Below are 15,774 nucleotides of genomic sequence, written 5' to 3' on the forward strand. Positions count from 1 at the left end.
CCACTTCGGGTATATCAGGCTCCTACAGTGCGGGAATCACAATGTGGCTGAAGCTCGGTCCACCCGCTGCGGCCGATGCACTGGGCAGCATAAAAGGGCAGCATTGCTGGCAAAATCTGTGGCCTTCAGTGGCTCCGGTGGGCCGGGCATTGGCCACACTAGGAGTAATGCACTGTGGAACCGTACCCTAAAACACTCTTAGTAGTGTGCACTCACAAATAATACAGTACTTTAGTTCCGCCATATTGGCCACATACTCATTTGTTCTTTATTCCATCCTCATTTATAGCGACAAAGATCAACATAAAAAATGTGTACCGTATATACATAGAAATCCGGTCTGTACAGAGAAAAATGGTCACTTTATGGCCAAAACATTTGTGCTTTCAGTTACAGCAATTATTTCTTTTACTATTAAACATTATAAAATCCCATTTTTAACAAGCGCTCATTTCCTAAGCTGATCAGGTTAGCTTGAGAGGAAATTCTTACATTTTATGGCATTGTATTCTGGGGCCATTGAAGATTCAAAAACAAACCGGAATGGAAATACAAAAATCACCAAATATTAAAAATTTCACATATAAAGAAGATAGATGCCACAAAAAACGTATTGTTTACAGTGCATTTCATAACGCCCTATACACCATGAGAGAATAACTGGCTGTAGCAGGTTTTTTTTTGTTGGGAAAAATGTGCTCTTTTACCTAAAAACAGTTAAATGATAAAATATGGAACCCTTCTTTTACCGCTGGACCAGCAGAACTAGTGACATTAATGAGGACAGCTGGAGGGGCACAGAGCCTGGGTCAACAGGGCAGCACCTTTTGTTTCAGCAATCAGTGAGGGGTCTCAGCACCCGAACCCCCCTTGATCAAAACTTTTAACATGTTACTCTGACATGTCAAAAGTTTTTTTTTAAGTCGGTATGCCAGTGGGTATGCTAGGGGATAACTTGCTGATTGCTGGGGGTTTGACTGCTGGTACTCCCACTGATCCTGAGAATGAGGCCATCACAATCTTCTAACTACCTAAAGGTGGTTTCACATCTATGGCAGGGATTCCGCTTCTTGCTCTGTTCAGAGAGCAGGAAAGGGGAATCACCGCGGTCGAACGGTTATAACTAGACGGAACCAAACAGTATCGGCCACGAGCCAATTGACTATAATGGGTCACTTCGCTTTCCGCCGGCTTTCGGACAGAAGAAAGAGCGCTGCATGCAGTGTGGCGAAGCCTACGGTTCCAACGCAGATGTGAAACCGGCCTCATGCACACTATTTTTGGTAGTCCGAGATACTTCAAGCAGCTGAAGGATTAATCAGCACTGATCACATGAGCAGCGCTGGCTAATCACACAGCAGATGTAGCGCACTGGCAGTTTAATACGCTACCAATAACCAGTGTGCATTAGGTAGTCAGATGATTGCAGCAACTGGCAAAACCAATGGGCACTGGTCCATGGGCAGCTTTTTTTTCAGGGATCATAGGACTTTTAAAGAAGACATCTGGGAGTCATTGGGATATCATAGGAGAATAATAACAGTTGGTATCTGTATTTTTTGATAAAAGCATAAAAATATTAAGAAGACTAGAGATTAGCGAGCATACTCGTTAAGGGCAAATACTCGAGCGAGTATCGTCCTTTTCGAGTATCTGCCTGCTCGTCTGCAAAGATTCGGCTTCCAGCGGGGGTGAGCGGTGGGTTGCGGGAGTGAGTAGGGGGGAGCTGGGGGGTGGGGAGAGAGATCTTCCCCCGTTACCCCCGCTCTTCCCGGCTGCCCCCCGCATCTTTGCAGACGAGCAGGCAGATACTCGAAAAGTCCAGTGATAGCGCCATATGCATAAATCGCAGAGCTGTTTGGGGCGGCTCATCTTTATTAGTCCATATCCTGTTAAAACAAACATTTCCCAAAGTTCTAGCATAGGTGTGTATAAAAGCAGTAATGAATCAACCTGATATTACCTGTTGCCTTATCTTCCTGAACGCCCATATCCAGGCATTTGTTGCCTGAGTAGTCTAAAGATTTGGTGCATGGTGGCAGCAGCTTATTATTGTCCATGCTGACAAATGACATTGGGAGAGGGCTGCTATGAATCCAACTTCTGTGTGTTTCTATCCTCTATGCAGGCTAATGAAACAACGCAAGTCATCGGACTGCTTTAGTCAATCACTGGTTTGCACAAAAATTGCGTGTCTTATGTGAATATGGCTAATCCTTTATATGATTAAAAATGTTGTCCCATTTCTAGATTTTTTGCTGCAGGAAGCAGATAGCTCTGTATATTGCACAGTGGTCCAGGTTGGTACTGCAGGCGGGGTTCTATTGACGTGAATGACATTCAGCCTGTAGTACCAACACGGGCCACTGCACAATGTATGGAGTTGTTTGCTTTCTTGAGCAAAACAGATAGAAGTGGGACAACCCCTTTAAAGATTTGTAATGCAGGTGGTGTTTCATTTCTTTGCCATTTTTAAGATCTCTGCTTGCTGTTTGAAAATTAGTCCTGCACACACAAGGGCATGGCTGTATCAGAGTGTTTTTTGTAATTAGACGCACATGAGTGTCTGTCAAGGAATTATAGCCTCTGGATACAAACAAATCCATTAAGTAATGGAAGGCAGATATCTTGAAAATGATAAGGAACTGAAACAGACTACACGAAGATGCAGAACTCTTTTAAAGTGGTTGTACCAAGTTATAAAGTTATCCTCTATCCACAGGTGGGGTCCAACTGCTGGGACTCTCATCGATCCAGAGAATGGAGGTCCGGTTAGTTTCCAAGTCAGAGATTGCACTTGGTAATCTCCAGCCCTATCATTAAAGTAAACGGAGCAGTGGCGCACCTTTATGACCTCCACGCTATTTACTTGGGGACTGAGCAGACCCCCGTCCTCGAGATCAGTGGGGGTCCCAGTGGTCAAACCCCATAACTCATAAATATATCTCCTATCTTGTGGATAGGAGATAACTTTATAACTTGGCACAACCTCTTTAAGCAAGGTCATACACAATAGAGATCAAAATATTCAGTAAGTGGATATGGGTTCAGCTTAGCAGCCTGTCAGGTTGGATGAGCGGCAGCTAGATCACATAAGGCCAGTTAGTGCATTCGACCAGTGCCAGTTGACTAATAACTTGGGACCAGTTTAATCCCATGTACCTGAGCTGACATATCGGACTCCGTTTGCATCTCATTTTAGGCCACATCAGAGGTATATGTTGGGAGCATTCCCTGACATGTCCATAGCTCCCCCCACTCCCTACCCAGGCTATGAGTGTTCTTTTGGCATACAGTGGGCCAGTATGCATCGGCATACCTTTTTTTCCACTGCATTGGAAGGCATGGTATACTGCGCTTTTCTATACAGTGGAACACAGTTTAAAAAAAAAGTGTACCATGTGGTATACATTTTTTGACAATGGAAGTCCATGACCAACATATGCCACTATATTCCGGCCTACATCAAAAACTTCTGTTGTAGGTATACATTGCCGAATACTCTCGAGATATACCTCTAGACATTACCCAATAAGATGTGAATAGTTCCATAGACTTCACATTGAATAATTTAACTACAGCTAAAACATTGCACGTTCCTGTACATTACTGTCCCCCCAGACCTATACATTATATACACAGACACATCCATGGGAACGCATAGGGCTGGGAAGATTTCCCACCAGCTCCCATTTGTCAGATTCAGGATTGTACTTCTCTATGCTCTGCAGGTAGGTGCCTTTAGACCAGGAGTAGCCTCCAGTGATGTATATAAAGCCATTCATGACAATTGCGCCACATTCCATCCTCCGCTCCATAGTTGGCGCCAGCTCGATCCACTGATTGCTGTCAAGATCGTAGCAGTCAGTAATTGTAGTCTGTCCTCCGACCAAGTAAAGTTTATTCTGTAGTGCAACAGAGCACAGCCCATACTCTGAGGAAAGCGAAAGACAATCATTAAACTGAGATATTTTCATAGATGACATATCAACCACAAAGTAACAACGTGCTCATTTGGCTATATAGTTGCTATAAAAAGTGAATGAACCCTTTAAAATGACCCAGCTTTCTGCATTGATTAGTAATAACATTCGCTCTGATTGTTATCCAAGTCTCAATTATAGATGGCCAAAATCTAACTAAAGTAATAACACAAAAACTGTTATACCGCTTGTGTCTTTTATTGCGCACACTGAGTAATCCTCCGCAGTGTGGGGAGAAGAAGTCAGTAATTTGTCAACTGATCTGCATGTATTTTATCAGAACATCAAGTGGCAGTACAGAAAAAAGGGTTGAATTTCATGCCAGAAAGACGTCTTGATTGATACCATAGCAAATATAGATGGAACTTGTCCTAAGACACTAAATAACTTTTTGTTGGTACAATATCCTTCACCATCAATTTTTCATGCATTACTTAATTAACACAAATCTCAATACCCCCATCCATTAAGACACATAGTTTCGGGTGTGAGGTTTGAGCCAATCAGCTGCTGTGACCACCTGGCTCACCAAAACCACCCAGAGCAGGGCAAGAGGTGAAGTAAACACAAATTTGTTGGGAAAGTTCTCAGCCAAGCAGGGGTCAAAAGGGCAGCTCAGTGCTAATGATTAAAATCCCACACATTTCCTATGGTGTTTCCATATTTTTTTCCACCCCCTGTATATTAGTTTCTCTAATGTGTCAATTAAAAAAATTATTTTGTAGCAAAAAAATATCTAAAGCTTCATGACAAATTTTTTATACAAACGTGGATGTCTTATGGGCTCCTCCTTTTCACCGTCTTTTGCCAATTTATATGTGGCGGTATGGGAAGAGTCTTTAATTCTGAGGATGGTGTTTGTAGGAGACATCTACTCTTATGGCAGATATATAGACGACCTCCTCTGTGTTTGGAGAGGTCGTCCGTCTGCTGTGCCGGATTTTGTTTCCGATTGAAACAATAAGATGAATTTGCCGTTCTCATTTAATATGTCTCAAGTGGACCTTTTATTAATAGGTAATGAACAGTGTGGAAAGATATTCACTATGTTGTATCGCAACTCTAGGACTTGCAATTCCCTTCTTCATGATAGTAGTTGTCATCCAGCACATGGTGTCAGGAATCTGACAGTGGAGAATTTTTGCCGGCACTTCGTTTATGTAGTGAAGATACGGATTAGGTTAAGGAATGTCCATATATTTCTGGATAGTTACAGAACAGGAGTAATTATCAATCTCTAATCCAAGAAGGATATCGAATTGCATCAAATATAAGTTGAGTGGACATTCTGCGATCTTCAAGAATAGGGAATAGATATAAAACAAGATGTACCTTTTTCACTGCATAATTATCTAGTGACTATAAAAAAGTCATGTCTATTGTGAAAAAATATTTATCCTGATGGTTGCGAGTTCAATCCCCGCGTGGTCCAGGTAGCCGACTCAAGGTCAACTCGACCTTCCATCATTCCGAGGTCAGTAAAATGAATTCCCAGCTTGCTGAGGGGTAATTAATAAATTACTTGAAAGCGCTGTGGAATAAGTTGGCGCTATACAAATAACAAGATTATTTTTATTTATCCTTTCTGTAAACAGACAGCCAATTCAGACTCACTTTTTGGAAAGAGGATACAATTTCTCTGCCAGAAGGGTTCATACAATAGGCAATGTTCTTTCCCCTTCCATTATTCTTAAAAAAAGCTAATTCTTCCAACATGTGACTTTCTACTGTTGGTCATATACATGTAACGTTATTATGTGGCTGCTGTAAATATATGTCCAACTCCAAGCTTTGTCCTTCTTTGTGCTACACATAAAATACATCTTATAGCTTCTTTTATGACTTGTTCAACCACTTATGTGGTATATATTATTACTTGATCTTCTTGCAGGTTACAGTATGTTGGCTTCACAATTAGACCTTTGTGGAAATGCATTATCGAACATGTACAAGATTCATACCATTTTAGGACTCAGCAGTGTCTCAACACTTTGCTTTAGTGCATTCGGGCAGTTTAGACGTTTTGTGTACATGGATTGGGAAGTTGTGCTATGTAATAGGGAAGCTTTTTGGATTATGTTTGATACTCGCCGCTCAATGACTAAATTATGATACAGATTTTATGTATATTTATTGATTTTTTTTTTGCAGGAATTGATGTACTTTGATATGTGAAGCAAAATAATTAGCTAATAATGAATTAATTATGGAACATGTGTGTAAGGCCACTTTCACATGGCCATAGGTGCTTTAAGGTGGCCCGCCGGCGCTGTAAAAACCCTTGAACGGGCGCACAAATCTATGGTTTGTGCGCCCATTCAGATGCCACGGGCCCGGCGCATATACGCTGAGGCCGCAATACCATTGCCTCCCCTTTCTTCCTCCTCACGGGCTCACCTCCTCTCTCCTTCCATACGGCTGTTTGCAATGGGAGTGAGGATGGGGCTAGCTCCACCCCATCCCGCCCCTCCCATTGTAAACAGCCGGAGGGGAGGAGAGAAGAGGGAGGGAGTTTAGCAGTCACACTGCTGAACTCCCTCCCACCTCCCTTCTCTGGCCGCTGTCATTGGCTTCCATAGGAGTCTATGCAGTGGCTGCCAGTTCCAGGACTATCTTTGCGGCCTGGCGCTATATTGGCTCGGCCAGGCGCTTTTATGCTGTGGGAATACGGCCATGTGATCTGATGCATTGGAATCCAATGCATCAGATCGTAGTGTATATCGGCCAGCCATGAAAACGGCGGCCGATATACGCTCGTGTGAAAGAGCCCAAAGGGCCAGTTGTTGCTTTTAGCTTTGGAGCAGCAACTTGGGAACTGCATTATGAGTAATAATTCTCATTCACACGGCCGTATGCGTAAAACGCTGCGTTCTACTGCCGTGTGAGCCGGTTATCACTGCGTGTGGCTGCGATTGTACACTGCATATGACAGCAGATGTCACGCACGCTGTCATCCGCAGTGTGATTAGTTTCTTTTTTTTAAAAAATTCTGCGTGTATGCAGTGTATAGTGTATGTACATCATTTAATACTCAGTGCAATAGGGCCTTCCGTGTGTAATATGTAGTAAAAAAGGACATGCTGTGTTCTTTTCTATGAGCGTATTATGCACAACGAATATGCGCTAATGTGAATAGATCAATGAAAATCAATGTACTTTGACTGACTCCATTCACTGTGTAATATGGGGTGAAATTACATTTGTGTGAATGAGCCCTAAGAGCCAGTTCTAATTGGCTTGAAACATGTAAAAGCGTTCTTTCTTTTTTCCTTTATTTTCTGCTACAGCATGTTTTTTTAAATAGCATAGGATAAAAGTCAAGTTTTTATTTTTTTTTTGTGTGCTGGAAGAACTTTTTCCTCTCTAAGAAGTAAGTAAACCTCAGTATTATTGATTTTTCCTAAACCTTATTGGCAAACGATGTTTCAATTAAAAGGGTTTTCCGGTACTAAACTATTGATGATATATCCTTAGGATAGGTCATCAACAGTTGATTGGTGGGGGAGCCACCACTCAGGATTTCTGCCTATCAGCTGATTGAAGTGGCCGCAGTGCTTGGTTTGTACGGTACTTTGCCTGATATAGACTGAAGTGACATCAGCGCTCACTGGAGCCTGCTTTCACTTTAGTCAGCTGATTGGCTGGGATCTCAAGCGGTGGACCACTACCAATCAACTATTGATGACCTATCCTGAGAATAGGTCATCAATAGTTTAATTCTGGAAAACCCATTTAAGGAGCTGAGATTGGAAGCGTGTGTTTTACAGGTGCTTTGCCCATCAAATAAAGGCACATACAAACTGGTTACTGATAAATTTGTCCTTCTTAAGAAAATTTTCTTAGTAGGAACCATGCCTCAAGGCCATCAGCAGAAGAATTATTGAAACATATGAAGCTGGAAAAAATTGCTTAAGACCTGTGTGTACATCAGTCCACTGTTAGACAAATTATCTACAAATGAAGAAAACTGCTGCTTCTCTCCCTAGGAGTGGGTGTTCTATTAAGATCACGTCAAGATCACAATGGACAATCTCGAAGGAGGTGGGAAGGAACTAAAGAGTAAGAGCAGCAGACCCACTGAAGAGTCTACAAACTGCCAAAACCTCAGTTCATGTGTCCACTATTAGAAAATCACTGGACAAGGATGGTGTCCTTGTAAGGATACCACAAGGGAAGCTGCTGCAGTCCAGAAGAACCCATTGTGGTTCTTTTCAGTGGAAATGAATGGAAAATATTTCAGGACTGTGAAATTTGCACATTTACCACTTTTTCTACCTTGTAAATCACACCTATATATATTTCTTATTCGTATTTTGAAAGAGGATTGTATCCATAGCTTCTTAGTGTAACTGATATAACCCTAGCAGCCCCATACCTGGATGTGGACACACTGATAAGATGCTCCATTCATTTAAATCAGAGTGAAAGCTCTGAATTTTATCGTACGTGCAACTCCCTCTGTACCCGTAGTGACCTCCGCTGATATAGATGACATCGCGCAGCACGCAGGCCGTTGCGTTTCCAACACCTATCATAAGAATTACATGAAACATAAACAAATATGTAAATCCTGCTGACAAATACACATTATGAGAGAATTATGAAAATGTGCTTAAAGTGAAAAGTGAGGATAACAAAATTATACAGTGATAGATTGTCAAAATGTAGAAATCTGCAACTTACACAATTGCAAGTAGATAACAAATTATATAAGGTGACTCAAAAGTCAGAGCCACCCAGAAGGAGATACAAGCAGGAAACTTTGGAGAACACTTAAGGATGGGGGAACACTTTTTGGCACAACCCACTGTTGCAATCAGAGGCCTCCGCCACTAGAGTGGGGGGGGGGGGGGGGGGAACAACTCCAGCTTTTGTTGAACTGCAAACACCAACATGCTCAACAGCAGGTAAAGTAGAAAACTGCTAAAAACATACAAAATTCAAAGGTAATATCAAACATACCCAGTATTCCACTCCGCTATTTTGGTATTTTGGTTTAGAAAGATGGTGACTAGAGATGAGCGAGCACGCTTGGTAAAGGCAGTTACTCGAGCGAGCATCACTCTTCTCGAGTAACTGCATACTCGATACTCGTCTAAGCAAATGCGGGTGGGGGGGGCGGGGAAGGAGTAGAGAGAGATCTATACCTCCCCCCCCACCCCCCCCCCCCCCCCCCCCCCGCTGCCCTCCCGCATTTGCTCGGACAAGTATGCAGTTGCTCGAGAAGAGCGGTGCTGACTCGAGTAACTGCCTTTACTGAGCGTGCTCGCTCATCTCTAATGGTGACATGTGATTTTTGTTTTCCTTTCTCACACACTAGCAGCTGTGCAGGGTCAAAGCGGCAAAAATTGAGTGAGAGGGGTTGTTGGGTCACACCTGAAGTGCGAACGCTATAAAAAAAAGGAAGTAGTAATTTAACACACACTTTTGATTTGCTTTTTTGTATATTTCACTTTTTTGTGCTTTCTGCAATCTGCTACATTGAGGAATATCAGGTATGCGTTAACATTAGGTTTGTGCTCTACTTCAGGTATGCACACTTGGAAAATTGCCCAACATATACATCCGATATAGGCAAATGTATGCCAAAATAGGAAGCTGACACATACCAGGTGAATGAATGCCAAGCAGACACATTTTTTGCATATGCGAGGTCCATATAAGTATAAGCATATGCTGGGAACACTTCCTGACACACCAAGCATGCACTGCCTGCAGTATGAACATAGATTGTCAATGAGAAGACTCCTTTAAGGCTATCATTAGGATATGCTATCCAGTCTGGTCAGTGGGGGTCTAATTGCTGTGTGTCAGTCACTAGAGCAAAGTGGCAGTGTTGGTAGGAAATTGCTGTGCCAATGCCACTTCATCTCGGAAGGCTGCATAAGTAGCCCCTTAGGATGCTTTCACACTAAATTGATTATTCCACTGTACGCAAAAATCCATGTTTCACTCGCGAATTTTCATGTGTAGTTGAAAATGGCAAAATTCTGCATCAAAATAATAATAATCTTTATTTGTATAGCGCCAACTTATTCCGCAGCGCTTATAAAATCAAAATCTACACTTAGACCTGTAGATTTTGATAGCATAATAATCTATCAGTGTGAAGGCTCCCTTAGGGCTCTTTCACACGAGCGTATATTGGCCGCTGTTTTCACGGCTGGCCGATATACGCTGCAATCTGATGCATTGGATTCCAATGCATCAGATCACATGGCCGTATTCCCGCGGCGTAAAAGCGCCTGGCCGGGCCAATATAGCAGCAGGCGCTTTAGTCGTTGAACTATCTTTCCGTCCGGAATACGTTGGACGCTGCATGGACTCCTATGGGAGCCAATGACAGCGGACGGAGAAGGAAGGTGGGAGGCAGTTTAGCAGTGTGACTGCTAAATTTCCTCCCTCTTCTCTCCTCCTCCCCTCCGACTGTTTGCTCTGCCCTCTCCCATTGCTGGCTGCGGACAAGTGGCAGGTGCTTAGCTCCGCCCACTCTCATTGCAAATAGCCGGAGGGAGGTAGAAAGAAGGTCAGCTGGCGAAGGGGAGGCAATGGCATCACGGCTTCGGGGTATATGCGCCGGGGCCCGTGTCGTCTGAACGTTAGATTTGTGTGCCTGTTTACATGTCTTTAGGGCGCCGGCGGGCCACGTAAAAACGCCTACGACCGTGTGAAGGGCCTTATGCTGGCTTCACACGGGTGTATTTGCTCACGCAATATGCAGAGGGTAGAACCCATTGATTTTAATTGGTTGGTCAAAAAAACCCAGCAAGCTCTATTTTCCTGCACATTTGCACCGCAAAATCCCCATATAAGTCAATAAGGATGCACAAATACACGCAAAATACGCTAGGAGATGTGTAAAAACCACTGTAATCGTGCAGGAAAAGAACATCTGGAACTCAGACTAATTAGCTATTTCAATTAGTGCATGCCCTTGCTTGAGGAAAAAGTACAGTAAGGCTGGGTTCACATGGGGCTGAATTGCCGCAAATTTGCTGCGTTTTGCCGCTGCAGATCCGCAGGATGGAAAACCCGCTGCATTTGCAGTACAAGCCAAAGTCAATGAGTTTTGGCAAAAAGTTGTTCTCACAGAACGGAATTGTTTTGCACTGCTGCAGGGCGGAATTGTTGTTGCATTGTAGTTGTTGAAGACACAGCATGTCAATTCTTTGGACATTTCCGCGGCGGTTTTTGTCCATAGGCCTCCGTGTATGCAGCAAAAAAAGTGTCTGAAACCGCTAGAAATACCTTAAAAATTATTAACCTGCAGAAATTCCGTGCAGAAAAACATAATATGCAACAATAAACTCAATAACAAACTACTCCGCCATGTGTGAACGCAGCCTTAAATACACAGATGAGCGCACAAAAAAGCATTGTTCAATCTGAAGAAACGCTACAGTCATGCGCACCCATGTATGAATACGCTCATGTGAATCCAGCCTAGCGAAACACACAAATCTCATATGAATATAAACCCTATTCTTTTGAATGGGCTCCTATGCATGAGCGATTTCTTTTTTCTTGCATCACGGTGCGGGGAAAAAAACGTGGTATGCCCTATCTTTGGGTGTTCCCTCAATGGGGCTGGAAAACACATTGCATGTGCGAGGTGCACGCGAGTGCGATGCAAGGTTTCCCATTGAAAAAAATGTGAAATACTTGCCGATCGCAACTGTACTGATATCGGCCCGATATTGCGCTCGCCTGTGTAAAATTAGTTTTATAGCCAAAGGTCAGCCATGCAGTGCTTCCTACTGTCTATGTGATTGTATATAACGGGCTGTTAATTGCTGTTGCTCATAATTACTGGTGGATTACAAGCCATTTAAGAATCTGGCACTCTTTATTGAGCAACTTGCTAGAAAGGAGCTTTATGACGAGCAACTCGCTCACAAAGAATTAGCTGATACATAAAGAGACCTAAGTACTTTCCTTGCACAGGGGCCCTCTGCTACCAATTGTGTAGGTCTAAGTATATGAAGAGTACATAGACATAAACAGCATCATAGCTGTAGGGTTATTCTGTGCACATATATTTTTGGCAGAAGTAAGGCTAACTTTTTCACTTTATGACAAAAACCTAAAAGCCAGACAATATATTTACATCTTTTAGTATTCTTTAAAAATGTAGACCTCTTAGTGCAATGCTCAAATATTGTGTGAATTTAGCCCTACTCACAAGTAACTCTACCAGTTTGACAATTTCACATCAGCCATTGCCAAAATCAAGTCATAAAAAGGCAATAAAGAAAATAATAATAATGTCATGTCTGTTCAAGACTGCTGACAAACCTAGAGCATGCTTCCCAAATCGAAGACCTTGACGATACCGGAGAACTCTGGACAGGCATGTATACAGGAAAATAATGGTAGCTACACACAAGACCAGACAGAACACGGGCACTGATCTGAACAGAACACCCTGAACAAGTCTTGAAGCGGAACACCCTTCCAGAAAAGGATGCCCCCACTGCTTGTACGAGGCAAGGTCCAAAGTTAGAGAGGAACTGGGGAACTGGACCAGGGGCTTCAGAAGGCGTGGATATAGAATACGGACAATAGACAGATAAGCTGAGAGTACTAAACTGACAACAAACGGGTGTGCAGAAATAACAAAACTGACAACAGACAGGTATGTTGAGAGCCCTGACAGGGCCAGAGTACAAGGAGTATAACCAGCACCCTTAGCAAGGAGGAGTTTATATATCATAAGAAAGTAGCTGACTGGGCTGTCAATCAACCTAGCGAAGGTAAACAACTGTAATAAGGTTACTGATTAGCTAGCTGGACTGTCAATTACCAGATAGCAGCAGGGAGATGTTTAACCCTTGATGACTAGGACTGACAGAACCGTATACACCGGCAGGTCACGTGTTCCAGAACTGATGTAGTGACGTCACCTTGGACCCAATTTCAAGATACTGAAAAGAACGTGACTTGTAGTTGTGGTTTTAGATTCCATAGGTGTGCAATATTTGTGCAATATATAAAACTTTCACTGAACTTTAACTAAAGATTGTAACCTGCATACTTTTGAGTTGGTGTAAAGGTTAAGGATAGCTTTCACAATCTACATACCTTTTATCATGTTTGCAATGGGAAACCAGGCCTTTTTTAATGGATCGTAAAATTCTGCTTCTTGGGCAGGAGCACCTTTCCTGTAACCTCCTAAAGCATAAACGCAGCCACCCAGGGTGACGGAGCAGTGATAGTACCTTGCGTGGAGCATAGGGCTTCCCTCTGTCCATTCATCCATCTCAGTATTATAAATCCACACAGTGTTCAGTGCCTCTATGTTATCTGTCCTGTAACCACCGGTAATATAGACGTGAGGTCCTAAACTGGTGGCACTGTAGCTCTCCCTGGTGTGATCAGGCATATCTGCTCCCTGAATCCAGGTGTTGCTTTCAGGGTCCCAGATATGCACTTCGGATAAGGGATGCCAGTAGTAGCCTCCAACTATAAACATGTTGGCCGTTGATCTTTTGGGCACTTCTTGTGACTTAGTCCGTAAAGCATAGTAGAGTAAAGACTGGATCTTATTCTCATTGAGTAGGTGCTTCTTGTGCAACTCCAAAGAGGTCCTGAGGTAGTTTTCATCTACATCAACTTCAATACATTTCAGTAGTTCATAAATATGTTCAAGCCGATTCCTGGAATCATGTGCAACCCATCTAATCAGAGGCTGCATTAGAGCTTCCATTGTCCATACATTGAGGTTCTTCTGAGAGAAGATATACAGCAGCTTCTCAAGACTGACATCCACAAACTCATCTTGAGTCCAAACTTCTTGAAACTTAGAAACCATCATTCTTCTAGATTCCTTTTCCAAAGCTGGACACACATGAAATTCTGCAAAAGAATGCATTCCTAAACAGTTATCAACATCTAGATGTCTCACCAAGAACTGTTCACAGGCCTCCTTGACGGACACAAAGTGGAGCTGGTCAGCAGCTTGGAGAAGACATTGGACATTCTTAGTGGTTATCTTGATCTGTGCAGTATAAGTATAGTTCAGCAGCGCTTCTAGGATGGAATGGTCAATACCCGACAACTTGATCTGATTGTTGGACTTTTCCTTCATATCCGCTGTGAACATTACCTTGAAGTAGTGGCTACATGCAGCCAAAGCAGCTTTATGGCATTGAAAGATCTTACCAGAGGAACTCATCAAGGTGACATCCGTGAATAGACCTTCTTTATAAAATGTCCTAAATGAGTCCAAGAAATCTACGTGGTGCGTGGGATCATTGTATAGAAGACAGTAATCGTCAAGCTCCTTTTGTGACATGGCTGTAAAATAATAAGGACGGCGTAAAAGGAGAAGAAAAGTGATAATATTAATACTCATCACGTATGAATGAATAGCTGTACACACAGACTCCTAAGTCTTATGACACCTAATACCAGGATGCATTTGTGAAAGCCCATTGTGTGCCATTGTATACATTACAAGGTTACATAGTAGCAATACATTAGCTTAGAGTACAAAGACACACAAAATACTGTACATTCTGCATACATTACCACGGATCACTTGCCTACATTCAGTATCTCTATTCCCGTCCTTATACTTTTCAATGGTCAAGCTGCAATAGGTCTAAAACATCAGTCAACGGCATCTTCTATTTACCCAACTCTATCCAGCTTCCCAAAATAATACCTCCTCTCCTGCAGATTACAGCATGCCATAATGACAATAACCACAATGAAATGCTATTGTGTGGGAAGCCTCAGCCCCCTGCGCCGCCGCCTGCGGTTATGTTATTGTAAATAAAGCCAAAGGTTGTAAGATAGGACTGCAAACCTATTACCATCAATGCCTTCTCTTATCCACTACTGGGATTAGCTGTGAGCTGTCAGCCTTAGGATAAAGTCACCTCCCTCCTGCACTAACACTATGGCACAGAGCCACTGACAACACAAGCATGCAAATCCAAGCAATAATATATCCGCTCTATAACTTCCTATCTACGTGCCTAGTGGTAATAGGCACCCAACAATGCTCTCTGCAATCATAGACTGGGGATGCACTTTATAGGTACATTATACACTGCAACATCCCATTCACTGCTATGCATTTTATTAAAGCCCTTTGTCTTTTCATGGTCTCCCGTATGCTGATTGGATTTAGTTCTGATCATCAATCTATGGGTACATTTATCTGTGTGCCTGCGGTGCAACACATACCTGTCTGTGCTTTATCACATGTCATTGAAGCCTCACATGCATTCTTTTGTTTACCTGCAGAGCCCGGGCTGTGAAGTGTTAATGTCTTTTCAGCTGCTTGGCTGTTGCAGTGTTTCCCAGCCTGATGCCATTGGATACAGCGCCTCCTTGTTGACCATCTTTGGCATGAGCTGCACACAGGGATTTGGAATTGTAGAGAGTTGCTTTGCAAAGGGGAGGGAATGTCACATCCTATTTTGGTATCCCAGCTGCTCCCCATCCCCGGCACTGATACACAGTATCCTTCTTCCCATCCCCACCAAAGGTCACTATACTGGGACTCTCACACAGCGGAGGAGGATATATTGATTTTCTCATCCTATGCAATCATTATGTTACAAATAATAGGCACCACTGGATATTTGCTAGTTTGTACATAGTTCATGTATCGCTACCAATGTTATATATTCCTGTAGGATACGTTATGCATCACACTATTATAATGATGATATCCAAGTAACACGCACTGCTGCTGTATGTTAATGTTGATAAACATATGAATAGAATGTATTTTGTATCAATAGCAATACACAAATCTAGTTGCCATTTGCTGTACTTT

The 15,774-nt window shown here is 42.7% G+C and overlaps 1 protein-coding gene across 1 annotated transcript; it reads right to left on the minus strand.

Annotated features, from left to right (window-relative positions):
• Nucleotides 1-253: 253 nt before the first annotated feature.
• KLHL23 (kelch like family member 23) lies at nucleotides 254-15,302 on the minus strand. Its single transcript, XM_066575891.1, has 4 exons — nucleotides 15,231-15,302; nucleotides 13,065-14,279; nucleotides 8,359-8,511; nucleotides 254-3,934 (listed from the first exon to the last, which is right to left on the minus strand). The coding sequence occupies exons 2-4, from the start codon at nucleotides 14,275-14,277 to the stop codon at nucleotides 3,624-3,626; spliced, it is 1,677 nt and encodes a 558-aa protein (XP_066431988.1). The 5' UTR covers nucleotides 14,278-14,279; nucleotides 15,231-15,302; the 3' UTR covers nucleotides 254-3,623.
• Nucleotides 15,303-15,774: the final 472 nt, after the last annotated feature.

The sequence above is a fragment of the Eleutherodactylus coqui genome, chromosome 8 (genome assembly GCF_035609145.1).
Source record: "Eleutherodactylus coqui strain aEleCoq1 chromosome 8, aEleCoq1.hap1, whole genome shotgun sequence".
NCBI classification, from domain to species: domain Eukaryota; kingdom Metazoa; phylum Chordata; class Amphibia; order Anura; family Eleutherodactylidae; genus Eleutherodactylus; species Eleutherodactylus coqui.